The sequence below is a fragment of the Callospermophilus lateralis genome, chromosome 13, assembly GCF_048772815.1.
Source record: "Callospermophilus lateralis isolate mCalLat2 chromosome 13, mCalLat2.hap1, whole genome shotgun sequence".
Taxonomy (NCBI): Eukaryota; Metazoa; Chordata; class Mammalia; order Rodentia; family Sciuridae; genus Callospermophilus; species Callospermophilus lateralis.
This window is the reverse complement of record NC_135317.1, coordinates 23,594,801-23,618,362: the sequence shown is the minus strand read 5'-3', so window position 1 is coordinate 23,618,362 and position 23,562 is coordinate 23,594,801. Positions and strand designations below refer to the sequence as shown.

The following is a 23,562-nucleotide window of genomic DNA, read 5'->3' as shown; positions in this document are numbered from 1 at the left end:
ATATTATACCTCACAACTAGAGATGTGATCAATAACACATGAGACAGGCAATGAATAGAGGTAAGAGAGGGAATGAAAACAACTTACTTTATATCATGCCTGGCATAGAGATTCCAAAAAATATTATTCTCTTACAATAATGAAAGTGGCTAGATTACACTGTGTCTTCTACAGGATATTATAAAGCCATCACAACAGCAATGAAAGAAAATAAGTCTATGTGTTGAGTGAAAAATCGTATGCATTTTTACGCACACCATTTATGCAAAAACACACATTAAGGACAAAGACAATAATAATTCGCAAAAATCATAATTATTATATAAAATACTTGGATTTTATGATTCTTACTTTTAGTCCCAAAGTTTCTATAACATGATTATATCATTTTTATTTAAAAAAGAAAGAAAAATTAAAACACTATTTGATTTTCATTCACTATTTACTGAGTGTCTAGCACATAGTAGGCCCTGAAAAATATTTTTTTTCATAAATAAGTAACTTATAATCATAGTTCTGCTTCAGAGTTAAGAGTGCTGTAAACATGTCATTTAATCCTAACTTCCTTGTGAAACAGGTAAAGGAAAGGAACTGTTTTTACCTTAGAGATGGAGAGAATGAGGCACACAGAAGTTGTGACTTGCCCCAAGCCACACAGGTCAGTGACAGAGCCAGAGCTAGAACCCAGGTGTTGAACCCCATGTGTTGCAGAGTAACTGGTGCTGTCAGCTCAGCTGTTCTCATACTAATTGACAACACACAATCAGAAAAACCACAGGTGGCCAGCAGCCTGACTGCACAGTCAAATTTAAAGAAGAACTTCATTTTTCAAAGAGTAGAGGAAAAGATCCTCAGTCTTTATGGGGTTTCAGTTATTAGGAATATTTTACTAGCATAATTAGAGTGGCCAGAAGTAAAGACTTGAGTCTCAGTGCAGCCTGGTGAAGAGTCAAAAACCCAAATGCTTTCCTGCATTATCAGTCTAATGAGGTTGAACATTTTCATTGGCTATGTTTCTCTGTAATGTTTCTGTGAATGAAACAGTCAACACAGATTTACTCTTACCCCAATCAAATGTATCCTTGAAGGTACTTCTCCTTCAGTCACCCGTACAGCTTCATCAAACACATTAGCATTGGTCCGAGACAACAGAGCCACTTGTCCCTTTGCATCACCCCTAATGCCACCTTTGAAGAAAGAGCACAAACTCAATGACAAATCAAAACAAAAAGGATATCTAATTTTGTTAACAAAAGAAGAGCTACTGAAAACCTTACTCTGATGGTTTCCTCCAACCAAAGTCTTTTTCCTCACTCTCTTGCAGACATCCAAGATAGTAGCTCCCACATAAGCTATTTCCACACCAAATCTAAAACTCTGTTGGAAAAATAAAAGGAATTAGCAACCCACCTCAATGCATGTGGGCTCACTTCTATCACTGCCAAGGCCTGACTCATTCTACATAGGAAGTGGGTGTGGAAATTCCCAATAAATAAAACTATCTGTACCCAAACAGGAGCCTGGCAATCAAAAAATCACTAACTTTTTATCTAAGTGTTAATGATAGCACTTTCTATCTTGAAACCCTGAAATGACCTATTTCTCTCTTCACTTACCCCCATAACCAAATTTTGACAATGCTTTATCACCCTATCTATATTATCTTTTCTTATTCCTGCCACTAGCTTTGCTGGACTAACATACTTCACGTCTCACCTATTTGGCCTCTTACCTCCAATCTCCTCCCTGACAAATGATTCTCTCCCCCTCTGCTAGATTAATCTTTTCCAAACACTTTTATTTTACCATTTCCTTGCTACCAGAAGAGAATAACAATATATATGTGGAACAAAGATGTACTTTCACAATTCCAAATAGTTTATAAAGATATTCCAATACTTGGTTCTCAAGTGTGGGTTCAGTATAGGGACTTCCTTCCCCAGCATGCAGCAGGGAGAAGAACAGCTTTACAGTGGAGAAACCTGACAAACACAACCCTGGCCAGACGATCAAGGTCAATATCCAGTCCTACCCCATAATGATAATGTGAACCTTTGATACCATGTGATAAAAATGTCACTTTTACCTCTGTGGCCTTCCTCCCTAAACTAGAACCCTAGTGTAACCATGAGGAAAAAAAAATCCTCAAAAATTCTAGTACAAGAAATAAAATCAAGAATCAAAAATGAAATGGATTCAAATTTTAAAACTTCTTAGCAAAGGAAACAATCAATAATGTGAGGAAGAGCCAATGGATCAGAAGAAAATCTTTACCACATGCACCTCCAATAAAGCATTCATCTCTAGGATATCTGAAGAACTCAAAACACTTAACATCAAAAAACAAATAACCCAATCAATAAATGGGCTAAGGAAGTGAACAGACACTTCACAGAAAAAGAAATACAATCGATCAACAAATATATGAAAAAGTGTTCAACATCTCTAGCAATCAGAGAAATGCAAATCAAAACTAAGATTTCATCTCACCCCTGCCAGAATGGCAATCATTGAGAATACAGGCAACAATAAATGTTGGCAAGAATGTGGGGAAAAAGGTACACTCATACGTTGCTGGTGGGACTGCAAATTGATACAACCACTATGGAAAGCAGTATGGAGATTCCTCAGAAAACCTGAAATGGAACCACCATTTGACCCACCTGTCCCGCGCCTCAGTTTATACCCAAAGGACTTAAAATTAGCATACGACAGTAATGCAGCTACTTCAATGTTTATAGTAGCTCAATTCACAACAGCTAAACTATGGAACCAATCTAGGTGTCCTTCAGTAGAAGAACGAAGAAAGAAAATGTGGTACATATATATTCAATGGAATATTTCTCAGCTTTAAAGAATAATAAAATTATGGCATTTGCCAGTAAACAGATGGAGTTGGAGAATAAGCGAAATAAGCCAATCCAAAAAAAATCAAAGGCCTAATGTTTTCTCTAATATGTGGATGCTAATTCACAATAAGGTGGCGGGGGCACTAGAGAAGACTAGTGTTACCTTCGATTAGATAGAGGGAAGTGATGGGAGAGGAGGGGAGGGGATGTGGGGATAAGAGAGAAAACCAAACAGACATTATTACTTTATGTATATATGTGACTACATGACCAATATGATTCTACAACATGTACACTCAGAAAAATAAGAAATTATATCCTATCTATGTATGATATATCAAAGTGCATAAATGTATTCTACTGTCATGTATAACTAATTAAAACAAAAAATTTAAAAACAAATTCCAGTACAGAGCACGTTAAAAATATCTGCCCAGTACTTCTCAAAATTATTAAGGTCATCAAAAACAAAGAAAGTCTGAAAAACTATCACAGTCTTTTCCAAGAAAAGCCAAATAAAACATGATTACATGTAATGTGTTACCCTAGATGGGATCCTGGACCAGCCAAAGACACTACTCAAAAACTAACAATCTGAATAAACTATGGACTTTAGTTTTGTAATGATGTATCAATACATGTTCATTATTTGTAGGGGAGGTGGATGAATGGATAAAAAAAAAATGTGGCATATATATACAATAGAATTTTACTCAGCAATAAAAGAGAATAAAATCATGGCATTGCAGGTAAACTGATGGCGTTGGAGAAGATAATGCTAAGTGAAGTTAGCCAATCCCAAAAAAAAAATGCCGAATGTTTTCTCTGATATAAGGAGGCTGATTCATAGTGGGGTAGGGAGGGGGAGCATGGGAGGAATAGATTAACTCTAGATAGGGAAGAGGGGAGGGAGGGAAAGGGAGTGGGCAGGGGATTAGCAAGGATGGTGGAATGTGATGGACATCATTATCCAAAGTACATGTATGAAGACACGAATTGGGTGTCTACATAATTTATATACAACAGAGATATGAAAAATTGTGATATGTGTGCATAATAAGAATTGAAATGCATTCCACTGTCGTATATTTAATAAATCAATTTAAAAAAAATGTAGGGGAGGGGGAGGGGCTGGAATTGTGGTTCAAGTGGTAGAGTGCTCGCCTAGCACACATGAAGCACTGAGTTTGATCCTCAGCACCACATAAAAAATAAAAATAAAAAAATAAAGATATTGTGTCCACCTAAAACTAAAAAAAAATATTTTTTAAAAAAGTAGGGGAAATTGAGGACAGGGTATATGAAAACCTTCTGTACTATCACCTCAAGTTGTTTGTAAATCTGAAATTGTTCCAAAAAAAATAATGTCAATTAAAAACAAAACTATTCTGAACTAATGCCACCCTAAATCACTACAGCAGATAGGAACTCAACAGAATAGTCACAGAGAAGTCCACAGACCTCTCAATAACATAACAAAACAGTGGAGTTTACACTTTAATACAAACGACACACATCTCCTCTAGGGATAGAGAGTTTATTAAAAGCAATGATTCTCAACAGCTAGTCTCAGGACCCTTCACATTTTCACAAAATACTTAGACCTCCAAAGAACTTATTTATGTGAGCTATACCACAGCAGACACTTGAATCCATTTAAAAATCATAAAAACGCATTGAGTGATAGTGTAAAGAATACTTTTTAAAATCATAAGTATATTTTTCAAAAAAAAATTAACAAGAGGGCACAGTAGCATTTTTTTTTAACAAATCTTCAACACCCAGCATTTCATACTTACATCTGCATTCAGTCAGTTGTGATACATTATCTTGGCTGAAGTTTATGAAGCAAATTCAGCCTCACACAAATGTTTAATAGGAAAGGTAAGAATATTTCATCACCTTTTTGCATAATTGCAGACACTGTGAGTATGTCATATTCACTGTGGCAGATGCATGGTTTGCTCAATTTTAATTTTACTTGAAAGTAAGCATTTTATCTTTGGCAACACACACTTATCTAGTTTCCTGAAGTCACTGCTCATCTCACTCATCTTTGAGAAAATGCCAACACTCAATTCCAAATAACCACAGATGGTCTGTCAGTTATTCTTTCAAGTAAAAAACCATACAAGAAAAAAAGATTAGCCCACAACTCAACTAAAACAGTATTTTTCCTAGGACACCAATGGGCTTCAATCTTTAGTGGAAATGCTTTATATGTACTTCTCACGTTGGCACACAGAATATTAAGGAGATGTACTCAAGGGTCATCAGGTCATGAAATTTAATCATTATGGCTTGCTTCATCACGAAGGTCATTCTTAAGTGAAATGTTTTTTTATATTCTTTAACTCTGAATGTATTGAAAGAATGTAACTGCTAGTCCAGTTTGGTGCCAAGGCCTTGATTCATTAGCACAAAGTGTCAACAAAGCAGAAAAGGCAAATAACTATTATGAAAAGTTTTGACTCTGCTGACCTCCCGAGAACATCGCTTTGAGAACTACTGCTTAGCAGTAAGGACAGGCTATGTACTGTGAACCTAGCATATTACCTGCACAGTCCCTGGCACATAAAAAACTAGGAGGATAAATACAATGCTTGCTTATATGCTCCTGGGGACTCAGAAGCAGACAGAGCTCTTACCTGTGTGAGATAGAAGACGTGTGTGTGGGGAACTGTGAACAGAGCATTGACTGCACCACGGAAGGTATAGATCTGTTGGTGTGGGTCCCCTACAAAGATCTTCCCACATGGCTGAGATAGAACTATATTCATGATAGCTGAAACCAATAAAGCAAATAGTGAGAAATCTTAAGGAGTTCAACATACATAGCAAAAAGAAACTGTATGTAAGAAAGAAAAGCATAAAAATGCTTTCACAAAACTAAGCCAGCCAACAATGGACAACAAAGTTGTCTTTTCCTGCAGAACAGGCATTCAATCAAAAAAATAATTCTGTAATGGAAAAAAGAATATTTCCTGGTCCTTGGAATGCAGATTACTTTTAGTCCTAAGTGAACTATAGAGTCTAAGAAATATAAGAGGGAAATAAAAAATGAGATAAATTGTCCTCAGTCTTTAATAACACCCCAAAATTACCTAAAAATCATGTTCATAATACTGTCTATTCTCTGGTAGCCACTTTAGAAATCTACAACACAAGGGGCTGGGGCTCAGCGGTAGAGTGCTCACCTAGTGCATGCAAGGCCCTGGGTTGGATCCTCAGCATCATATAAAAAAATAAATAAATAAAAACAAAGACATTGTGTCCAACTACAATTAAAAAAAAACATAAAAAAGAGAAATATACAACACAAAACAAATTTCACTCTAAATTGCCCACCTTTTCCTACTTAGCATAAATTTAAGTCCCTATCATATCATCTGATGCCCTACTCAGTTAACATTTTAAGAACAATTTCAGCAAAACATAGGGAGAAAGATAAACCTGCTCTGGGTAAGGGAAACAAGACAACTCCTAAGTCAAATAAAAGGAATTTCTGAATGACTAGTATTTGTTCCTCTTCTTTATCACATATAAGAATAATCAACTTATTCCACACATATGTCCTCTTACATAATCATGATGCTGTTTCTACGTATTTGAGACTACTGATGTCCTGAATAGTTTATCACCTGGGGTACAGTCCTGGGCCTCATCCACAAAGATGGCGTCAAAAGAGGCAAGCAAAGGCTTGCTCAGCTGCCAGAGTTTCAAATAGCCTGAAAGAAGGGAGCAAGAGTTATAACTCACAAGGGAAGCAGTTGTATTTATAAGACACCAATGTCTGGAAACTTGCCTACCATCATGAGTCATTTGGTAAGCCTCTTCTTTGCATTCCCCTAGCTTCCGCATGTTGTCCCAGAGTCGGCTTGCTTCAAGGACACCATTCTAGAAAGCATGTGATATAGTAAACCAAAGTTTAAGGGCCCAGAAAAGACTAAAATTACATTTTCACTTAGAGGAGCAAAGGCATCATCACAAAACAGAGAGGGGAGGCACCTCCTTAAACTCCTAGGATCCCACAGTAATGTCTGAACTTCAGGAAGGGTCTAGAGGACAGAAATGAGTGGTAAGTTAAAGCCATCCAGGCATGGCAGAGAAAAGATTAGAGATCACAACAGCTGACACAACAAAATAGTCCAAATGTTTTTCTAAATTTATGACTGATACTTTAATTCAAAAAAGAATGCAAAGGCTGGGCACAGTGGTCCACACTTATAAGCCCAGTAAGAGGCCAACCTCAGCAATTTAGACCCTATCTCAAAATAAAAAATAAAAAGGTCTAGGGATGCAGCTTAGTGATAAAGTGCCCTGGGTTCAATTCCCAGTACCAAAAAATTAATAAAATTTTTTTTAAATGACGAACAATTGAAAAGACAAGATAGCGTCATAGAAGATATAGATTTTCCACTAGTAAATCTATATATAAGATCAGATTCTGGGTCCAGAACATCTCACAACCAGCTCTTATAAACTGTGGGAGGTCACACAATACCTGTTCTCATCTGTTAAAAGGGAGGACTACTACAAGGATTAAGTGAGATGTCTATGAATACCATACAATTCACAGGTGTCAGGAAAGGCCCACAGACTTACCTGCTTATCTTCAACTTCCTATGAGCAGTTCTAAAGAAGTGAAAAAACAGAAACCATACCAGACTGCTAATGTTTAAGACATTTAGATACTTACCAGCTTCTCACTCTGTTCAACCATGACTCTCTGTCCTTGGCTGTTTTTACACCAAATAGGCACATGATCAATTGTCAGCTCTTCATCAGCCGAAGCAAAGAAGTTTTCTAAAGTCTTACACACTAGCTTGGCCCTTATGAATCCACCTTTCCCTTCAGCAAGGACGGAATTAACCATAAAGGGTGTTAACTTAAAGAGATTCAACTTCTTCTTCAGCTGGTACCTGTAATGCACATCCCAAATGATTAGCAATTGGCTTTATTGCAAATGTGCTGAGTGTCTCCCTGTCTCCCCCATTATTTCCAGAGACACCACAAAGTCACTCCAGGTGTTATATACAGGTGAGACACAATGTTTAAAAGCTATAGGAGTTCTGCAAGATCCATGTCTGATTTGAAAGGGCTTACACCAGGCTTTAAGGAAATCACATACCACAACCTAGAAGAGGATCAGTTCACAGAGATACCATCATCACAAGGTATGGTCTATACTCTTAAGTGACTCCCAAAAGGACTCAAAGCTTCTTGAAACCTTCATGTCCATGAAACCTCAGCTGAGCCTTCTCTCCACCCACCTTTTCAAGGAAAGTCAAAAACTAATCAGGATATAGGATAGCCTGAATTTTAAACAAGACATTTTGACTTCCTATGCTTCAGTTTCAGAAAAATGAATGCACCCTCAATAAGGTACTGCTATATGTAAATTATTTTACAGGATAAAAGTACATATCAGTAGAGCTATCTATCTCCTCCCTGCAAACAGAGATAACAGCATTACATTTTCTTAGAGTTATGGGGCAAGTTCATATGTGATCAATAATCATCATGCGAAAAGAGCAAAAGAACTGACAATGACACCATCCCTGGCAATGCTCACTTCCGCCCAACGTGTCCATAGGCCATGGAATGAAAGGTTTTACAGATGACATTGCTGGGAAAAACGAGCTCAGCCTGCTTTGCGATGCTCTTGTTGAACGTTACATACAGAAACCTGCTCTCAGACCACTTCTCAGCGTACTTGACCAGGGTAGAGGTCTTCCCAGTGCCTGTGGAAGCCAAGAGGAGAGGATGTGACCCTCTGACCAGGGAAAACATGCCAAAGGATGCCCATAAGGTCTTGTTCAGACTTATCCCACCTCAGGCTTGAGACCAAGACAGGGACAAGTTTTCAATACTGATAAAAGTGGTGCCACGAAGAGAGCAGCAAATTTTAAGTCAGATTAAGGTGGGCTGGGATTTTGTCTCCAGCAGATCTTGCTGGAGCTTCAGTTTGCTCCTTAGCAATATGTGGGGACACTGAACTGTGACATTTATAAGGGCAAAATTAATCATCAACTACCCAGCAGCAGGAACTCAGTAAAGGGCAGCTATGGCCAACCTAACTGCCATTTAAACCTCTAAAGAAGAATATGTAAATGGGACTCAAGGATTCTTCTGATCTATTCTGAACTCTCTTGTCTATTTCACCTCTCCATGATTCTTTCAATTATTCAGTTATTTCATCTACCTTTAATTTAATAAGTATTTATTGAGCGTCTACTCTATATTTAGCTGCATGCTAAGCAATATGAGATATTAAAAAACATATGCTACAATCTAGTTGGGAATAACATACCAATACAAGGTGAAATAAGTGACAACAAAATCAGAGGATATTGATAACACAGTATATTGAAAAAGAATATGGGTTAGAAACAACAAAAAAACTCACCTGTCAAAGAACAAAAATGGTACTTCTTACTCTACTTAACAGGACTGTTCTGAAGATTGATGAAGTCATGTGGAATACTGATAAACACACCTGAGTTGGCTATTGTTACTATTCAATATTCAGGGACCAAGTAATTAAAAGAAGATTAGTTAGAGTTCAGCAAATGTATATTTAGAGCTCAAACTCTTGAAGAAGGCTTAATCAAGAAGAAACAGATGGTGCAAATTAACAGAGCATGGCAAAGAAGATGGAGAAAAGTGAAGTGGGGGGCAAGGGAGGAAGGGGAGAAAAAGCAGGGACGAGAGAGGAAAGGGAAGAAGACATATCTTTCTCCAAAGAGAAGCTTCTCTAAAGCTTTGCATTCTGGCTCTATCATTGACTTGCTTATTTGACCTGGAGCAAATATGAGCTTTAATTACTTTATCCATAAAGTAAGAATAACTAACAACCTTTTAGAATGTTGCTAGGACAAGCAATCTGCAGGCACACTAAAGGCATTTAATAAATTGTTGTCAACAGAACAGTCAAGAAGAATAGTAGAAGGAAGGGATTACAGATAAAGAAAACAGCACAAAGTTTCAAACAAAAGACTAACCAAGTACCTGAGAGACTGTAAGGAGATCAGCTCAGCTGATCTGAGGGACCCACAGTGACAACATATTTAGGAAAATAGCTAGAACCACATGGAGGGAGGGCCCTTTAGACAATACCCTGCAAAATCAGGGAGCTACTGAAACCCTTTGAGCAGATTAACATGTCCTGCCTCTGCCAAAAGCAAATGGTGACTGTACATGTGCAATGATAAATGGCTGGCTCAATCAATCCCAGTGATAGACCCCAAAAACGAATTCCTATGTGCTACTTGTCCAAATAGGAATTCCAGTGTGGATGTTCCCTGGAGTAATAAGAGAAAACAAGGAGTCCTTGGACAATCATTTTTGAGATTATCTGATCAAGGTAATTTGATAAAAGATAAAGGTACAGAGCTGGGAATGTGGCTGAGTGCTAGGGGGCTTCCCTAGCATGAGGCCCTGGGTTCCTTGCTCAGTACCACCAAAAAAAAAAAAAAAAAAAAAATCAAGGTACAGATGTTCTGGCAGGTAGCAATAGAGATGTAGTGGTAACAGGCAGGAAACAATGACATTGTGAACCTGATGCTCTATTCCAGAAACTAAGATGAGCTCCTTACCTGCAAATGCCATAATTTTTACCACCTGTAGAGGCTCCATCTTATGGTTTAGAATCAGTTGTTGCTCATGTGTAAGCTGGATGGTCTTCTTTCTATAATCATTAAAGAACAGAAATCAGACAACCTAAAATAGGCAAACTGCATAAATGAAAGTTGACTCAGGCCTCCTCTTAGAGGGATAAAAATACCCTAGATTGTGAGGCTGGTTAAACAACTCAGTAAATCTTTAAAATCACTAAATACACTCTTACAAAGGCAGAAATTTACATAATGTAAATTATGCCTCAATAAAGCTATTAAAGCAAAACAACTTTCCTTATGTGTGTATGAGAAAGAGTCACAAACAGAAGAAAAACCACACACAAACATTCATAATATAAACATACCCTGGCCACACAGATGGTTCCTCTTGAACTTTGGTGGCCTGAGTACAGGAATTCTCCTGAAGATACAGGCAATAGAAAATGTTGTAATGAATCCTAATGGGGAACAAAATCAGATTTAGAGACTTTCAAATTTAAGTCATAATTTGTATCTTATTTTTTCTCAGATGTATTTAAACTCTTTATCATTTCTAAAAAGAAAATACCTATTACCGTTTGAGACAAAGATGGAAAGAAAATAATTTAGATCATCTCTATAGCTGACAAACATACTCTCAGGGAAACACAGTTCTAAAAAAGGTGCGTTGCTTCTATGTGTAACATCAAAAGGAGAGTGAGACCAGGACATGCCCTTTAGGCAACAAGAGCACTAGCTGTGACCTTAAGAGACAATCAAAGAAGCAGTAAGAACCAGGGGAAAACAACTATAAACTCTGCTCCCAGCAATGAGAGTCCCTTTCTCATTATACAACCTTGTTGATAAACCTAATGTCCTCATCTTTCTAAACAGTTCCATTGCTGCCCATGTTTTGTACAGTAATGCTGGTTTGGAAGCGTTTAAGCTTCTAAAGGAAAGGTGCTATTGTGACTAATATGATTACAGACACAAGAAATCAAAGCAGCCTCCAAGTCACCAAGATGACAAAGCTAAATCAACAGAAGTCAAACTAAGTCTACCATAAGCTAATCCAAAATCTATACATGTACACGCCCAAACTCCCTGCATCACCAATTCCCACAACCAAGCACACTGTGCTGACCCAGAGTGAGAGGAGCTAGTGTCCAGGCATCAACTCTTTTTAATGCAACAGATACTTTAAGAAACACATTATTTCAGAAAAGCAGGAAGACATACATGAATGAAACAAAAATCAACTATCATATTACTACAGACTAAACTGTATGTCCCTCTGAAACTTGTAAATTGAAACTCAAACCCCAAATGTGACTGTTTGGTGTAAAGAAGCAATCAGGGTTAATGAGGTTATAAGGTTGGGGCCCTCATCCAAAAGGATTATTGTCTTTATAAGAGGAGATTTCACCAGGCTCTAACTCCTTGCATGTTAAGACACAGAGAGGAGGTGACTATCTGCAAGCCAGAAAGCTGGTTCCTCATCAGGAATGGACTATACCGCCACCTTATTCTTAGACTTCCAGCCAAGAACATAAAATAAATGTCTATTGATTAAGTCACCTATTCTGTGGTACTTCATTATGGCAGCCTGAGCTAAGACATATCTCCTGCTCCTCTTCTATATCCATGTAAACAGGCAGATGATTCATGTGTCTAGACTTGCATATAAGAACATTATTCAACATTTGTCCACCTGAGTCCTATCATAAAGTTTCTTGCCCCTTGCCTTGATGCCATGGAGAAACCAGTTAACAAAATGAAACTCAAATCAGAAAAACAGCAAATACGTGGACATTTCTGGCAAATAATGTTCCCTCCTTATACATGACCAAGGATGACCGGTTCATCTGGTATAGCCAGTCACGTTTCTTTTGGGGCTCATTCCAGGATTCACTATCCTTCCCCAGAGAAGAGCAATCTTCTGCGAGCTCTCCTGCTTCTTCTGGATCGGCTGCATTACTGAGCCGCCTGGCTTCACCACAGAGGAACAGGCCAATCCACTCTGGGTTTCATTCTAACTGTGGCCTACAAGATCTTCCCTTGCCTACTCCCCACCCATCTCTCATTATCTTACATGAGCCTCTCTCTTATTCCCTGCACTTTGCCACACTAGGCTTTTTTCTTCCTTATATGTTGCAAATTCATTTCTGTCCTTTGGACCCTTAAATGATCTATTCCTTTCTTAAAGGCTCCTACTACAAACTTCAAAACGATGGCTTCTCCTTGACATTCAGATGTTATTTCTCAGAGAAATGCTTTTTTCATGCAATATAAAACAGGGTTGCCACCTCTCTCTCATGTTGCTCTCTTCTATCTTCCCTACACTACTTATCACTAAAATGCTCCACATTTACTTATGTACTTGTCTTCCATCACTAGAACAAGAATCTTATATTTTTCAGTGAATTGCTAGTGCCTGCATGACTATCTGATAGGCGGCAAATGCTCAATATTTGCTGGATGCACATATCCCTCTGAACCTTGACCTGTGCACACTTCAGCACTCTGCTAGAGAAACCACAGAAGTCACTCTGAATTAGTAACCCATATACTAGTACCCTGCTTACACTAAGTGATAAAGTATATAAGACTTTTCCACAATTTGTAACATCCAGCACAAGAGTGAGAAATGGAAAACACAAGTCAGGTGTGAACAAAGACAGCCCTTGTTAATGAGTGGACTTCACCTAAGGCTTCAATACCCATGAACATAAAATCTGCCTCAGTGATATTCTACAGTAATGTAACAATTTATATTCATAAAGCATGCTTACTGCATCTCCACACTGAAACTTCCCAGTCTCTTCATCTACAGAGGAAAAAAAAAATGAAGCTAACCAGTTTTAATGGTTGCTGGATACTAATGTTGGTGAGTGGCAGGATGGGGGCTATTACCAAGTCTGAGACTTTCTCACTTATCATAGTGTCTCATCCCTTCCAGGGCATTACCTATTGCTGATGTTAATCCCCTTTTCCCTCATGGCGTAGAGGAGCACGGCTATGCAGTATAAGGTCTCGGTGATATCTGGCATGGTCACTGTAGAGCTAGGTCTCCTGAGGCAAAAGAGCAGCTGCTGGATGTCATTCACACTGCTGGAGAGGAGCACCATGGCTGCCACCAAAGCCCAGACATTAACACCCTGCAAGGCAAGGTGCAAGAGATAGGAGGAGAGGCCCAGACACAGGCCACAATCAGGAAGAACCACACCAGAGAACTAGTGAGGAAAGCCAAGTCTAGGGTTCACGTGCTACCTACTTCATCAGAACTGAGCCCGTACTTCTCAAATCACCTATGGGAAACAAGAGAACTTTTTCCTGCCCTGAATTCCTTCTTTTCCTCGCTTTTGGATTTGAGATCTTTGTTGTCTTTAATTAAATAACATATATAACGTATCTAAAAGAATCTTGCATAGAGATGACACTCTAAAAACACAAGTTCCCTCTCATCTCCCCATCTCTCCAGGTAAGTGTAAGTCCTCAGGTACACAAGTACTCAGCAGAATCAAAATGGGTAATTGGCTAACGAGTTCCTACCCGTACTGAACAAAAGTTAGAAATATAAAAGAAGACTGTAGTCTTTAGGGAGGACATCAAGACTGACAACTTCCTAGAGTTGTGATGTTAATTTACTTTTGTTATTATTTTACAATTGTTAAACATTAAACAGTAAATAAATTACTTAAAATGGATTTATGAAGACAGTAATGCTCCATTTAGTAATATCTAAGTAACCGCTCAATAATGCAGGAATAATCAATAATGGACACATCTTTATCATTCTGACATTACCAAACATCTCCTTGTTAAAGAATGCATTCCAAGAAATAGAAGTCCTATCTTCCTCTCGCTACAACAATCCTGGGAAAGAAAATGTGCTGCACCACCATCTGCAATCATTTTACTCAGGAAAGAAATGGGATAAAGATGCCAGGACTTCTAGTCCTATGTGGCTGGCAGAATGCTGGAAAAGGTGCAGGTACCTTCCAAGACAAAGCATGAGAACCCCTGAGCTGGGTGAGAAGCAATCAGACTGAGATTCAGGAGAAGTTCCAGTTTCTCCTTACCTCACTGTGTTGGTAGCAAGACCCTTCCTTAAATTTCTTTGCCCTTTCAAATAACCAAAGCTGACAATGGAATGAGCTGTTTTGTAAAGAAATTCTATTACCGAGAGTGTTTAGAGGTTAGATGACCCCCTTTTAGGAATATTTCACAGAGAATTCCTCAACAGACTGGGAAAATGTTCCTGCAAAATCCCTTCCAAATTCAAGAATCTACAATTTTATGGCCTCTTTTTTCTCTAAGGTGACCAATGACAAGATTAATGCTTCCAAGCATTCAGGGATACATAAAAGTTTTGAAAATGAATATAATTTTCAACTGAACCTGATCACCAATGTACTTTCTTCCAGTGGAAAAAAGATGCCACCATCCCCCCCTGTCCCCCAGATCCTCTTAACACACCCCAGCAGCCATGAAGAGATCAGGCAGGTACTGACGCACGCACGCCTCTGCCTCAGGAAGAAGGGGATGGTCCCTCAGACTCCACAGCACCCTCTCAGGGTCTACGCTTGGGGAGCACTTAGTGGTGGCTGTGTATCTGTAAAACATTCAGAGAAGAGTCCACAAGAAAGATGATCATAAGCAATGATGTGTGAGGAAGGACTTGGAAAACCATTTCCCTCATAAGAAGAAGGAAGCTCACCGTATGAGGTTCAGCACACACAGGTCTGACTCCTTCTCTATGCCACAGCTCAGCAGGATGCCATCCACCTTGCCAACCGCCTGCTCTTCATTCATCAGGTATCGATGATACAGCTTTTTCCAAGGAATGAACTATATAGTTAAAATACAAAAACAAAAATAACATGCAGGCAATGATTAGTACAAAGTAGATTACATAAACCCACACAATCTTCTACCAGTTGAAAAGCAGTTATAGGGCACAAATTATAAGCTGAACAGATCATGTAGAAATATTATACAAAGTTTGGTTAGAAACTAGAACTGGGTCTTGTTTCTAACACTAACTAGTTATAGTCTGGGAAAACCTAGTGTTTCAGTTTCTATATCTGGAACATCAAGTCACTAATAGAGTTTCAATGAGGATAAAATAATATGACAACTGTTGCTATACTAATATGAGACAAAGCAGATTTTACGTCAAAAATTGTTACATGAGACTTTAAAGGATGTTATATAATGAAAAAAAAGGTCAATTTACCAAGAAGATACAATTATAGATATGTATCAAACACCAGAGCTCTTAAACAAACAAATGAAGCAAATACTGACAGAACTGAAGGAAGAAATAACACCTAATTTCAAAGGATGAAACCAGACAGAGGATGAATAAGGAAACAGTACTGAAACAACACTACAGACTCATAAATCTAACAGATATTCAGAATGCTCCACCCAACAACAGCAGAATATATATGGTTCCCAACATAAAACTAGTGTTGAAAAGTTTTAAATGGGACTGGGGTTGTGGCTCAGTGGTAGAGCACTCGCCTCGCTCGTCCAAGGCCCTGGATTCGATCCTCAGCACCACATAAAAATAAAATAAAATAAAGTTTAAAATAATGAATTATGAAGTATCTCTTAAAAAAAAAAAAAAAAAAAAAGGGCTGGGATTGTGGCTCAGCGGCAGAGCGCTCGCCTAGCACAGGCAGGACCTGGGTTCAATCCTCAGAACCACATAAAAATAAAGGCATTGTGTTATGACCATCTACACCTAGGAAATAAATATTTTTTTAAAAAAGGGTTAAAAAAAGTTTTTTTTTTAATATTTATTTTTTAGTTGGACACAATACCTTTATTTCACTCATTTATTTTTATGTGGTGCTGAGGATGGAACCCAGGGTCTCTCACCTGCAAGGCGAGCACTCTACCGCTGAGCCACATCCCCAGCCCCCCCAAAAAAATTTTTAAATGATTGAAGTTATACAAGATAGCTTCTCAACAACGGGATGAAACTAAAAATTAACGTATCTGGAAAATATATAAGTATTTTTATATAGAATTTAAATAACACATGCTTAAAACAACCAAAGGGTCAAAGAATAAGTCACAAAGAAAATTAGAAAATATATGAGACAAATGAAAATGAAAGCACAACACAGAGGTATGCAATGAAAGCACTTAGATAGGAAAGTTTGTAGTTATAATTACACTTGGGAAAAAAAAAAAAAAGAAAGATCTGAAATGAACACTGTACCTATACTCAAGGCACTAGAAAAAGAAGAAGCCCAAAGTTAGCCAAAGAAAGGAAATTAAAAAGATCAGAGGAGGTGTGGCATGGTGGCAGAGGACATGCCTAGCATGTATAATGCCCTAGATTTGATCCCAGCACTGGGGGGAAGGGGAGAGGTGTGTAAAAAACATCAAAACAGAAATAAATGTAGAAGAACAAAACAAAAAAATTTAACAAAACACAAAGTGCTGGTTTTTTTAGGCAAGAAAAATTAAAAAATTAAATTGGGGGCTAGAGATATAGCTCAGTTGGTAGAGTACTTGCCTCGAATGCACAAGGCCCTGGGTTCAATCCCCAGCACCACAACAACAACAAAAAAACTTTAATAAGCCTTTAACTAGACTAAAAGAGACCATTCAAATAACTAAAATACGAGATAAAATAAGGGACATTAAAACTGATGCTACACGAAAGGATTATAAAAGAGTACTATGAACAATGATATACCAATAAATTGAGTAATAGAAGAAAACAAATTCCTAGAAACACAACCTATTAAGACTAATTCATAAAGAAATAGAAAAACTGAACAGATCAATGAGTAAAAATGGATTAGTAATTTAAAAACTCTCAAAGAAAAGCCTGTGACCAGATGGCTTTAATGGAGAATTCTACCAAACATTTAAAGAATAATCAACATTAATGTTCCTCATATTCTTCCCAAAAATCAAATCGAGGGAACATTTTCAAACTCATTCTATGAGGCAAGCATTACCATGATATTAAAGCCAGACAGAGACACTAAAAGAACAGAGCCTGAGAACTATGACAGATTGCTGAAAATAAATACATCATGTCATTGTTAATAATGATAAAATCAGCCTTATCTACCATTTCAATAGGTAAATACAAACTGGGACACTGCTCCAAGAATCTTCTCAAGCAGAATGGAAAAAAAAAAAAAAAAACTCTCCCTTATTCCACCTACAACTTCTGAGTTCACACCAAAGTGCTCAACTAGTAGACAGAAATACAATGACATAAACAGAATTCACATATGAAAGCAGAAAGATATTTCTCTCAAGAAAGTAGGAGCTAGGATCATGAGCAAAGAATGAAGCTGGAGTGATGCTGAAATTTCCTCCAAAATCTTTTGTTCAGAAGAAAAATTTTCTCTATCTTGATATATCATATGCACTCCATCCCTAAATGTTTAAACATCAGTATGTTGAAGGGAGATTTAATCTCTGTATTTCTGACTTGTCCCTGATAGGTAGTCTAAGGGATAGGTAAGCTAGCAAAACATTCTCTAGTCTTCAGGTTTACCTAAGAACCCAAACCTGGACTAGAAAGGGGGATAATGAACATAGGACAGAGAGCCAAAGCAATAATATGACCAACTGTAGCATCAAGAAATTTTTTCTAAGAGTAGAAGTTCCCACTACCAATCTCAACAGGTACTCAAAGGTGATTCCAATGCAACACTCAATGATCACCTGTTCTCTCTATATAAATGGTAGGACACAATGGAGAATGCAGAAATGAATAGACAATCAGCTTTCAACAAATGGAATAACCAACTTAAATCATCAGCTTCTAAGAGTGAGAAAATAAGCTTAAGTAGGGAAGAAAGCTGTCTAAAACTATAATACAGTATGTGATAAATTATGTTAACTGAAGTATAAATTGCTATAGTAACACAAAGAGGAGACAATGATTAACCTCAACAGGATGAAATGAGAAACAATGGTGAATACAGAGTTAAGCCTTGAACAGAGATATAATGGACCCTTCAAGTGGGGTGGGGAGTTTAGAGCATGGCATGGTGGGCCAGGAACATGCAGTTTACAATTGAGACAGAACAGAGAGATGAGCTGAGATGAACAGAACAAGGAGACTAGAATGACATAGGGGACAAGCCGGAAGGCCTGAACCTAGAAAGTCCCAAGCTTTCAATTTTGTGAATATTTCATCAAATTTGATACAGGTACATTAAAATGGGACAGAGATCATAACCTAGAGATTGTATTAGTATTATTATTTTAGTACATATTATGCAATTATAATTAATTATAATTTAATTTTTATTTATTTACTGTGTGTATGTGTGTATATGTTACTGGGGATTTACCCCATAGGCTCTTTACCACTGAACTACATACCCAGCCCTTTTAAAATTTACAGACAGGGTCTCACTAAGTTGCTGAGGCTGGCCTCAAGCTTGTAATCAATCCTCTTGCCTCAATCTCCCAAGATACTAGCATTATAAGCATGTACCACCATGCCCAGCTTATTTTTTTTTTTAAAACATGCTCCACATCTGGAATGATGGGACAAAAATAGATTAAATGCCCTTTGGAATATGGACATTATTCTGAAAGGAAATGAAAAACCACCATTTCTGAAGAGATCATTAAATAAAGCTAATATGAAAGCTTTTAGAGGGACTTTCACTCAACTCAGTACTTTACTTACCAGTGGGTCACTAATTATCTCCTTCCAAAGGTGGCACACCAAGCTCAGATTACAATAGAGGTCTTCCACAGGGAGGAAGGCAAAGATGTGCCTCAGGACTTCACTAGGCAGGCTACAGATGTGGCTTGGCACTTCTTGGCAGGGCAAAGTCCCAAGTAGCCCATAATATGAGTCAGGAATGGGGTCAGGACCAATGTCCTCAATGTCTTGGCCAGTTTCTCCCAACTCTGCAAAGCGCTGTGACAAACAGTCCTCTGTCTCTTGCCTGACCTCCCTAGGCCTTGTGCATAATGATGACAAATGTCGTGGGGTTTTCTTAGCAACTCCATCCCTGTGGCTGGTCCCTGTGGCATTATTACTCTCTTCCTCAAAGGACCAAGAGCGCTTTCTGGGGGGCAGAGCAGACCCTGACGAACCCAATCTCTCTTCTCCATCACCTTCCTGAGGCAGGGTACCACTGCTCTCTGCAGCAAATATCATGTCACCCTCCAAGTCCTGACAGTTGTCCTGGCCAACAGAACTGCTTTTGGCCATGTCATTGGTGCACCGCCGCTGATCAGCTAGGAAGAACTCAGGACTGTATCTCTGACATCCTTGACCTGTAGAGAAAATGCAAACAGAATGGACAAAAATGATCCATGGCTGCTGACCTGCAGTTGATCCAAACAAGACAACCTAACTGAACAACAATGTTCATTATTGATGTAAACAGAGGAAAGAGACCAGGATATGTTTATGGGTCAGACGTGTATATAAATAGCTAATTCAAAGGAGTACTAAACACATATTTGGAAATAGATGGAGACCACTCTTCTAGTGGTGTGATGGCCAACTTTATAGCTAACATATACACAAGCAATAAGTCACACATTGCACAAGGGACACCTGAATGGACAGAAAGGAAACGACTGCTCCCATTCACACATCTGCTCACATGAGGCATGACCTGGCTTTCTCCTACTACAGCAAGTCTACTTTTATGTAAGTAAAAAGGAACATGCTTTAGGTTATCAAGTTTGGAAAGTCCTACTCTTCTCATCTGAAGCCCTTTTTATTTCCTCCTGTGAAGCTGATGCATTATTTTTTTAAAAAAATAAATCAGAATTATTTTCATATAGAGTGGTATTTAATCTCTTCTATACTTTATTTAAACACCATTTACTAAGTACTCATAATTCTGAGACAAATATAAAGTGACAGTCCATGATCTCACAGACATTTCAGGCATGTAATGAAGCCTAAATGGGGATTTCCCATATCCCCACGCTATTTTCAGACTTCAAAAAAATTACTTTTAAAAGCCAATGAAGTAAGCACCTTATAAATATACAACTAAATACACAACTATATACATTCCTTTCTAAATGGCTATGGCCAAAATCCTTACTTTGGAGAGTAAGAGAATAAACTGAAAGAAGTCTTGACCTTTAATTAAATTTATGGAAATGAAATTAATATTTCCTCCACATTAGGGGAAAAAACAATTATAACTGCCTCTGATAGATACCCTGAATTTTAAAGACAATAAGGCCTGGTTAAATCCTGCTATTTTCTAATTGTCAGATTCAGTCACACTAATAGTTAGGATCCTAATACATGCTTAGTGCCATATTCCAAATGCTACAGAACTCACAACATAGATGAGAAGTTCACTTGTACACACACAAAAAAACTAAATATCAGACAATATGTAGCTTAAAATTGGTTACAGTAGTTCCCAAAACTGATACATATTATAATACTTAAAGATGACTAGATTATATTTAAATTGGATTCTGAAATTAGACATACCAAAGAGAACTAAGGTAATCTAGATTATACTAACAGGTATGAACAAAAGTAGGAATTCATCTGGTACAGAGAAGAGTAATAAGAGAACCAAACTCCCAGAAGTGGAACTTCAACATGTTTATCAATTAATACCAAAATGAGGAGATGGAAATGTTACTATCCAGATCTGATCATTACACATTGTAAACACACATCAAATTATCATATGTACCCTACAAATGAGTACAATATGTCAATGACAACAAATATGTCAATTTTAAAAATTAAAATTAGGTAATGAAAGCAAAAGTTTGATTCCATTATATTAACAAGAAAACATATTAAGTTCTTAAGAATGGCTGTAACATCATAGAAAATAACAACATTCAAGAATATTAATGATCACATATTCCACTTGATTTCAAAAAAACCCAAAGTCAAGGAGAAAGGTTACTGCAGTGATTTGTCCAAATAGTAGATGACATAGGGCACAGTGTGCCATGAAAGCATTGAATGAGGAAATATAATAACATAGTGGACCTAGTGACAGTTTGGACAAAGATGATTAATACTCAAGTAATTACAAATGTTTCTGGACTGGCAAACTGGTGATATTGGTTCATCTCTTTTATCAGGGTATAATTACACAAATGAACAGGTTCCCTGGGGTTTTTAATCAACATTTTAAGAAGACAGAATTTTCATAGAAAATTCAAAAATAATGAAACCATTGTCAAACTATTACAACAGGATTACAAAATCACAGCAGCAATATTTATAACTACTTTCATACTAGGAGCTATCCAAAGGCCATACAGATTACAGATTCTGAAAAGTAAGATATTTTCTTGAAGACATACCCCTACTCCCTCTTTTTGTTCTGGGTCTAGGATAGAGACCATGATTCGGATCTCTGTTTGTCCATCTCTGACTGAAGGGCTGGGTCACAGTCAAATGACTCTGAGCCAAATGTTGGCAGTCGATGGCTGTAAGATGCTTCCGCTTAAACCGTCTCACTGTTTTGTACCAACAGGCAAAAGAAATGGGATATTCATTAGTTATCACCAATTCTACAAGGCAGTCAGCAAATTATACTCAATTTTTTAGGAACATAGTGACTAATGAGTGATTTTTTTAAAAAACTATTTTTTTAGTTGTAGGTGGACACAATACCTTTATTTATTTATATGTGGAGCTGAGGATGGAAACAAGGGCCTCACACGTTCTAGGCAAGCACTTCACCACTGAGCCACAACCCCAGCCTGTGATGAGTGATTTTGTTGATTACCCAATCAGTCCTTCTGTCTTCCCTATATGCCAACCATCTTTTAGTCATTTCACAATGTCTCAGCATTTCTTCTTAAAATTTAAGAATTTCCAATGACATTATAAGACCCTAAAAATGATTTTTCTTTAGTATTTGTTACTTAAACTTTCTAGAGAGCTTGATCATGAAAACATTCAAAACGAAGTTGCCACTAAGGAATAAGTGATATTTGGCAGCTTTTCCTTGCCTATCTAGGCCACATATGTTCCTACATTAACCCAAATAAATTTAAGAGTTAACTACAGCTTTTTAAAAAATATTAAGAACTTTTATAATTTATTCTTTGTCCACTATTTTTTTCAATTGTGATTAAATATATATATATATATATATATATATATATATATATATATATAAAAACTTAAAAGAGTTGGCTATGATTTTTTAAAAAACAAATTTACCATCCCATATATATAACACACATACATACACATACACACACACACACACACACACACACACACACACACAGAGAAGCATATACATATATATACCAGTATCTATAAGTCTCAGAAGCAAGCAATCATAATAAAACTACTGTAAACTACTCAAGAGAATGCTCATAATGCAGAGAGCTCTCAGGCCCAAGAGCATCTCAGTACGGAGAATAGACTTAGGACAAGAGAAAGGCTCCAAAAGGAGAATCCACTTTTCAGGACCTTCAGAGGAGGAAAGTTCCTATCTTCTCTCAGCAATATATCACAGCAACAACTGAGCCAAAAATTCTGTTTCAATAGTACCAAAATAAAGGGGCTGGAGGTATGGCTTAGTGTTATAATGCTTTGGTATGTGTGTGAGGCCATGGGTTTTATCCCCAGCAAAAAAAAAAAAAAAAAGAGTACCAAAATACTTAGTGTTATATTACTCATTTTCTGTCAGGCAATGCTTTTTCATATTTAGCCAAGATTCTTCATGCTTCTCTGTTTCTGCAGGTAAGATCTAAATACCTCTCCTTCCTCATGGCATTAACATTTTAAGTAGAATAGTTTTTTGTTGTTGTTTTAAGATAAGTTCAGAGGCTGATGTGGTGACACACGCCTGTAATCCCAGAGGCTCGGGAGTCTGAGGCAGGAGGATCACAAGTTCAAAGAGACCCTGTCTCTAAATGAAATACAAAATAGGACTGGGGATGTGGCTCAGGGTTCAAGTGCCCCTGAGTTCAATACTCGGTACCAAAAAAAAAAAAAAAAAAAAAAATTAAAAAAAAAACAGTAGTACAGATATATAGAATTAAAGTTACTTTTTGTAGGAGATGGTCAAGATGATAAAAGCAGTTCCTACCAGTACTTTATTTTCACAAGTCCTAAAAATAAAGTGAATTGTGGTATCAAA

The 23,562-nt window shown here is 37.4% G+C and overlaps 1 protein-coding gene across 5 annotated transcripts in view; it reads right to left on the bottom strand.

Annotated features, from left to right (window-relative positions):
* Fbh1 (F-box DNA helicase 1) overlaps nucleotides 1-23,562 on the bottom strand; it is a 49,668-nt gene that overhangs the window by 15,332 nt on the left and 10,774 nt on the right. For 3 of the 5 annotated variants that reach the window (XM_076872810.1, XM_076872811.1, XM_076872812.1), the window contains 14 exons: nucleotides 21,764-21,919; nucleotides 19,134-19,732; nucleotides 15,168-15,298; nucleotides 14,927-15,062; nucleotides 13,415-13,605; nucleotides 10,834-10,926; nucleotides 10,448-10,539; nucleotides 8,425-8,593; nucleotides 7,549-7,771; nucleotides 6,659-6,746; nucleotides 6,491-6,577; nucleotides 5,498-5,634; nucleotides 1,278-1,377; nucleotides 1,066-1,187 (listed from right to left, as the gene is read on the bottom strand). In XM_076872810.1, coding sequence (XP_076728925.1) covers nucleotides 1,066-1,187; nucleotides 1,278-1,377; nucleotides 5,498-5,634; nucleotides 6,491-6,577; nucleotides 6,659-6,746; nucleotides 7,549-7,771; nucleotides 8,425-8,593; nucleotides 10,448-10,539; nucleotides 10,834-10,926; nucleotides 13,415-13,605; nucleotides 14,927-15,062; nucleotides 15,168-15,298; nucleotides 19,134-19,732; nucleotides 21,764-21,919 — 2,324 coding nt within the window. The remainder of the gene's footprint in view (nucleotides 1-1,065; nucleotides 1,188-1,277; nucleotides 1,378-5,497; nucleotides 5,635-6,490; nucleotides 6,578-6,658; nucleotides 6,747-7,548; nucleotides 7,772-8,424; nucleotides 8,594-10,447; nucleotides 10,540-10,833; nucleotides 10,927-13,414; nucleotides 13,606-14,926; nucleotides 15,063-15,167; nucleotides 15,299-19,133; nucleotides 19,733-21,763; nucleotides 21,920-23,562) is intronic. The other 2 variants (XM_076872813.1, XM_076872814.1) reach the window with 2 other exon arrangements.